Below are 5,873 nucleotides of genomic sequence, written 5' to 3' on the forward strand. Positions count from 1 at the left end.
AGACAACGCTTTAAAAGCGTTGTCTATGTGCCTGAAAAAGCGTTGTTAAAAGCACTGTTATTAAAAGTTTGCTCAACGACAACACTTTAAAAGCGTTGTCGTTTGTAGCAATGACAACGCTTTTGCAACGTTTTAAAAGCGTTGTTGTTTTTTTTTCAAAAACAATATTATTACAACGCTTTAAAAAGCGTTGTTATTTTTTGCAAACAACAATACTTTTACAACACTTTAAAAGTGTTGTCTTTTTAAAATAAACAAAAATCTATTTACAAAATTATTATTTTTATATTTAAAAAATGATTATTTTTCTTTTATCACAATAGTAAATTCGAATGTTTACAAAAACTATAATATTTACAAAAAAAATTCTATTTACACAATCACAGCCTACATAAGATTATGAACTCCTCTACCCAACAACAAAGCTCCCAAGTTAGTATATGCGACAACTAAGGCCCTTAGAGCATCCTTACAAGGCTTAATTACGGACTTTTGCATTCTTTCAAACACGTTGACAGCTTCCAAGAACTCACCATTCTGAATAAGGCCCCACATCATGATGCTCCATATGGTGTTATTCTGAATAAGGCCCCACATCATGATGCTCCATATGGTGTTGCTCTTCACTTGGCATTCATCATGCAACATGACTGCTGATTTCAATTCACCACATTTAGTATAGAAATCGATGAGAGTGGCACGTAGAACTGAGTCAATCTGTCAAGTTTTGATGGCATTGCAATGTACCTCTCTTCCACCAGGGAGATGCTCACACTTGGCGAATGCAGAGATGGGCAAAGTTAGAGTCTCATTGCTAGGAGTCACCTCTAGTCTCATCTTCCTATAGCACTTGACTACTTTGGAAACATCCCCTATGAAAGAGTAGGATGATAGGAGGATATTCCAAGAGGCAATGCTCCTGTTTTGAATGATGACAAACTTCATGACCTCTTCGAAGCAAGCCAATCTACTGAACATGCTCAAAATTGAATTTTGAAGCAACTCATGACTTTGGAGGCCTGCCTTGTTCGCAAATGCTTGTAGTTGGCACCCTGCGACCTTGTCTTCAGAACCATAGCATGCTCGAAGCAAGACCGCCATTGTGACTTGATTCACCTCAAGACCCTCCGCTCGCATTTGGCAGAACAAGTGGAAGGCCTCGGGAGAGTCTCCCGCGCTAACATAGCTGGATAACAAGGACGTCCAAGTTACCACATCCCTAAGAGGCATTTCTTCGAACAGCCGGCGGGCCAAGGGGACTCAACCATTCCTAGCGTACACCTCCATCATGGTGTTACACAAATAGACATCACCTGCGAGACCAATCCTGATAGCGAGGGAATGGAAGGTTTCTCAGAGCTTAATCTGATTCTCCGAGGCACAGTTGAGGAGGGGAAGCGTGTAATGGTTGAGGTTGGCGTCGCCTTGATGGCGCATGGTGGAGAAGAGGGAGGAAGCGGTGTGAAAGTCGCCGACATCGAAAGCGTTGATTACAAGCGCGTGTTATCCTATCTTCAACAATCACAGCCTACATAAGATAATTTCACGTTAAAAAACGAGCAACTACCAACAATCCTTTAGAAATCGCACAGAACATATTTAACCATTCAGGGCGATCTGATCATCTTTAGCGCTCAACTTCCAAACGAAAGCAAGAGCGAGATTGAGGGGAAAATGTCAAAAAAATTCGAACATCTGCGAAAAACTACAACACCAAATCAGAGTTTAGATCTTTCCTCAAGTTATAGATCAATAATTCAATCACTGCGATCATCCCCTCTCCTTGAACGACGATATTTGTTAAAAGTGTTACCTGGGTAGCCAACTTAGCATCTCCAAAGAGGACGACCTCTCCGCCAAATCAGAGGCAGAGGTCATCGAAGAGGCTGAAGACCTCGCTGCTGGGCTGGTGGATGGAGGAGACAATGGTCTTGTTGTTGTCCACCAAGATGTGCTTCAGCGTCTCCACCACGAAGAAGGCGGCTGCGTTGTCGAGCCCGGTGGTGGGCTCGTCGAGGAAGAGGAGTCACGACCGCGCCAGGATCTCCAGTGCGATGCTCAGTCTCTTCTTCTCCCCGCCATTGATCCCCCTCATGTGCTAGTTCCCGATCAACCGGTCTGCGCACTCCTGCAGCTCCATCTCAAGGATCGTCACCTCCACCACCTTCACCACTGCTGCCATCTCTGCCTCCCTCTTTCCTGCAGTCGGAAGTCGCAGGTGGGCCAAGTAGGTGATGGTTTCCCTCACGGTGAGTGCCCCTAGGAACACGTTCTCTTGCCTATATGCCGGAAAGGAAATGTCGCTTGGCTTCATTTGGCAAAGAGGAGTTAGGAGGGGAGGTTCATGGAAGAGTTCGTCGGAGAGGGTGTGAGATGAGGTTTGTGTGAGAGGGGTTCTGGAGGAGATCGAAGACGCGTGAGAGGGGTTCGGGGGGGGGGGGGTATTCGGGAGATAAGTGGGTGCCGAGTGAAATCTAGGGTTTTTCTACTTCTTATCCAACGTTTCATATCATCCCAAATTTAGATGAGAACTTGACAATAGACAACGCTTTTTAAAAATTGTTGTCATAGACACTAAAAAATTGCTAATAGACAATGCTTTTCAAAAAGTGTTGTCTTTGACCTATAAAAATCAGTAATAGACAACAATTTTTAAAAAAACATTGTCTATTAGTAAGAAAACAAAGAGATAGATAACGTTTTTCACTAAAAGCGTTGTAAAAAAAAAAAGATAACGCTTTTTTAAAAAAAATGTTGTCTTTCAAGTGTTGTTAAATCCCAATTTTCTTGTAGTGTTTATTTGCATATATTTTTTACATAATCATCTCTCCTATTGTTTATTCTGCATTAATTACTCTTTTGTCAGAGATATGCTCTTTGTTTGGTTTTGTGTTGACAGGAATAACTTTTGGAGTGAAAACGAAGATTGTCGATACACCAGAGCAAAGTAGGGAGCCACTTGACATCGGTCGTGCAACCCTGCACAACCATGTGGCCATTCCCGAGAGAGAGCATCGCACGTCCGTGCAACCTCGCACGACCGTGCCTCACGACCAGTAGCCAAGAAGCACATGGTCGTGTGAACCTCACACGACCGTGCAATGTAGACCCGAGCTGAAGGAAGACACGGACGTGCGGATCTCGCAAGGCCATGCCACTCAACCCGAAGGGAAGAGGAAGTTGGCCATGTGGATCTCGCATGACCATGCCACTCTACCCGAAGAGAGGGAGGAGCTACCCGTGCGGATCTCGCACGACCGTGGAATGGGCCGTGCACGCACCCGTGCCCTAGCCAATAAAAAGGGCCTTTAACCCTTCTTCAAGGGGGCGAGTCGTGAGAGAGAGATATACCTTGGTGTCGATCCACGTCGTCCCGGACCTCTGTTCGACGATCTGAGATCACCTCCATCATCATATCAACTCCAGAAGCAAAGGATTGGATCCGAAGATCACAGGACGACATTGAATAAGCATCTCTTTTCCCTCTCTCTTATTATTTGGGGATTGTATGTTTAATTATACTATATCTTCGAATTTTTCTCCTATGTCTATGGAGTAGATTCCTTGTTCTAGGATCATGGAGTTGTTGTGGATAGGTATTAATGTAAGACTCATGTTTATGCCTTTTTCTCATTGAATGATTTCGCTTGTCTTGTTTCTATTTGATATGCATGAAACTTGCTTCAGATTACCATATCGTATTAATTGATTGTGTATGAATTGTTAATTTTGTAAATAGAGGATCTTAGATTGTATACCCGAGGGGCCCTAGTGACAGGGGTAACCCGTTCACGGACATCTAAGATACTCTCTTGAAAGGAGAGGCAATTCTTAATAAGGAAGTAGGAAACTAAACCAAACCCCTATCTCTATCTTTAATGATATCGATCAGATTCACATTCTTGTGATATACCGAGGCGCCCTAGTGACAAGGGTTAATCGTAATAGGGTTCCATAAGAATCTTCTTTGTTTAGTGCTTAAGGGTAGTAGCTTGAACTTCCGATGAGTACATGTTGATTAGGAAAGGATAGAACATAATACATCAACTACCACCACAACGAAACTGAACTCCTAGATCTCTTCCCAAGCCAAGTAAAACTCTCTCTCTCTCACTCTCACTAGTTCTCATATCTACTTCCCAAGTTCTTTTCTTCTTGAGAAATAGTTCACCTATAACCATCAGTAGTTTAGCTAATTCTACGTGAACAATCACTAGTACTTATAACCAATCCTCATGGGATCGATAATCTTTTATTACTGATGACGTATCCGTGTACTTGCGAAAGCGTAACAAGTATCAAGGCATTACGTGATTTCCTAGGTCTCACAGATGCATTTAGATGATGCCTTAAAGCAAAAAAGGTATTCCAAAATTTAAAGGAAGTTATGATGACAACACTAGTTCTTGCACTACCTAATAAGCAATTTGTCATTGAACACAATGTATCCGAAGATAGAATCGGAGCAATACTTATGAATTATATGATGTCATTCAAGAAAATGTTCCAGAGTTTATTGCTAAACAACCTTGAGGACAAGGTTGTTTCGAAGGGTGGTGGAATAATAGGATCCTTTAATGAATCTATTCAAATAAATCCTTTAACTTATTTCCTTTTCTGAGATAAGTTTTAGACCTTTTCCTTTTATAAGACAAGTTTTAGATAAAACATTTTCTCTTGAAAATACATTTTTATTTTATTTTTATTTTTGTTTTAGACCTTTTCATTTGAAAAGGTCATTTAGGTGTCTATTTAAAGAGACGTAATTTTGGAAGACAAGTAATTTTCCTTTTAGTTAATCAATTTCATTTGATTATTAGAGGTCGATCCCCTTGAAGTGATCATCCTATCCTCCTTCTCATTTTTCCCTTTCGATTTTTCCACGTGATAAGCCCCGGGGTTCCTATCAGTGCTGCTCCCGCCGCCCCCTTTTCTCCCGCGCCTTCGATCTATACAAGCAGATGCAGCAACGCCAGGGTAGCAGCAACAACAACAGCAACACCCTGGCATGTTGGCCATCCATAGAGACCTATTCGATGCTCCTGGCTGTGGTGCTCCGCCGGATCGGCAAGCCAACGGTCTCATACGTGTATCTCCACTCCGTTCGCTTGCTGGTGCGGCAGATGAAGTCTTCAGGCATGATCCCGGACACCATCGCGCTCAACCTCATCATCACGGCCTATGCACGGTGCCTGGAGATGGAGGAGGTCATCCAAGTGTTCAGGGAGATGGGGCTCTATAGGTGCGAGCCCAACGAGTACTCCTACGGTTACATCGTGCAGGGGCTTTGCCAGAAGGGGTGGTTGGAGAAGGCAATGAACTACTTCAAGGAGATGAGGTCGAAGGCACTAGTGCCCACGACGACTATATACATGGCGATAATCTGCAGCTTGTCATTGGAGCGGCGGCTAGAGGCGGCGGTCGAGGTGGTATACGACATGTTGGAGAACTACAAGGCACCGAACATTCTGACCAACCAGACCTTGCTGGAGGAGATGTGCAGGGAGGGGCGATTGGAGGTGGCATATAATCTGCTGGAGGAGCTCCGACAGAGGAAGGGCGCCATGAAAGGAAGGATGCAATCCGACTTGTTGGCCAGCTTGCACTGGGTCTGCCAGCCGCGACATTGATTGCTTACTCTTGTTTGAAGTAAAGTTTGGCCCTTTCTGAGCATGAACCATTCCAAAATCATTGAAAAATGTTTTTTTCATTTTAATTATGCAAATGGGAAGAGATCACGCACTGCATTCGATCGACAATAACAGTTCTTTAGAATTCACACTAAAGATTATGGAAATGATTATCTTATAGCCAGTTTATTACAATCACAATTTTCAATCATTTGGAGAGATATTATTTTGATGCTTTCAAGT

The 5,873-nt window shown here is 43.1% G+C and overlaps 2 protein-coding genes and 1 long non-coding RNA gene across 4 annotated transcripts; 1 reads left to right on the top strand and 2 right to left on the bottom strand.

Annotated features, from left to right (window-relative positions):
* Positions 1–335: 335 nt before the first annotated feature.
* LOC122052146 (pentatricopeptide repeat-containing protein At4g31070, mitochondrial-like) lies at positions 336–1,612 on the bottom strand. Its single transcript, XM_042613536.1, has 2 exons — positions 748–1,612; positions 336–650 (listed from the first exon to the last, which is right to left on the bottom strand). Exons 1-2 carry the CDS (start codon positions 1,228–1,230, stop codon positions 624–626), a joined length of 510 nt encoding a protein of 169 aa, XP_042469470.1. The 5' UTR covers positions 1,231–1,612; the 3' UTR covers positions 336–623.
* LOC122052147 lies at positions 336–2,429 on the bottom strand. Of its 2 annotated transcripts, none has more exons than XR_006131926.1 (3): positions 1,814–2,429; positions 1,605–1,695; positions 336–387 (listed from the first exon to the last, which is right to left on the bottom strand). It is a non-coding gene; the product is annotated as an uncharacterized LOC122052147 (long non-coding RNA). The 2 variants fall into 2 exon arrangements; XR_006131925.1 differs by having other exon boundaries at positions 1,605–1,705.
* A 1,961-nt stretch (positions 2,430–4,390) lies between these two features.
* Positions 4,391–5,630, top strand: LOC122050531 (pentatricopeptide repeat-containing protein At3g25210, mitochondrial-like). Its single transcript, XM_042611424.1, has 2 exons — positions 4,391–4,540; positions 4,911–5,630. The coding sequence occupies exons 1-2, from the start codon at positions 4,391–4,393 to the stop codon at positions 5,628–5,630; spliced, it is 870 nt and encodes a 289-aa protein (XP_042467358.1).
* Positions 5,631–5,873: the final 243 nt, after the last annotated feature.

This window comes from Zingiber officinale, chromosome 3A (assembly GCF_018446385.1).
Source record: "Zingiber officinale cultivar Zhangliang chromosome 3A, Zo_v1.1, whole genome shotgun sequence".
Taxonomy (NCBI): domain Eukaryota; kingdom Viridiplantae; phylum Streptophyta; class Magnoliopsida; order Zingiberales; family Zingiberaceae; genus Zingiber; species Zingiber officinale.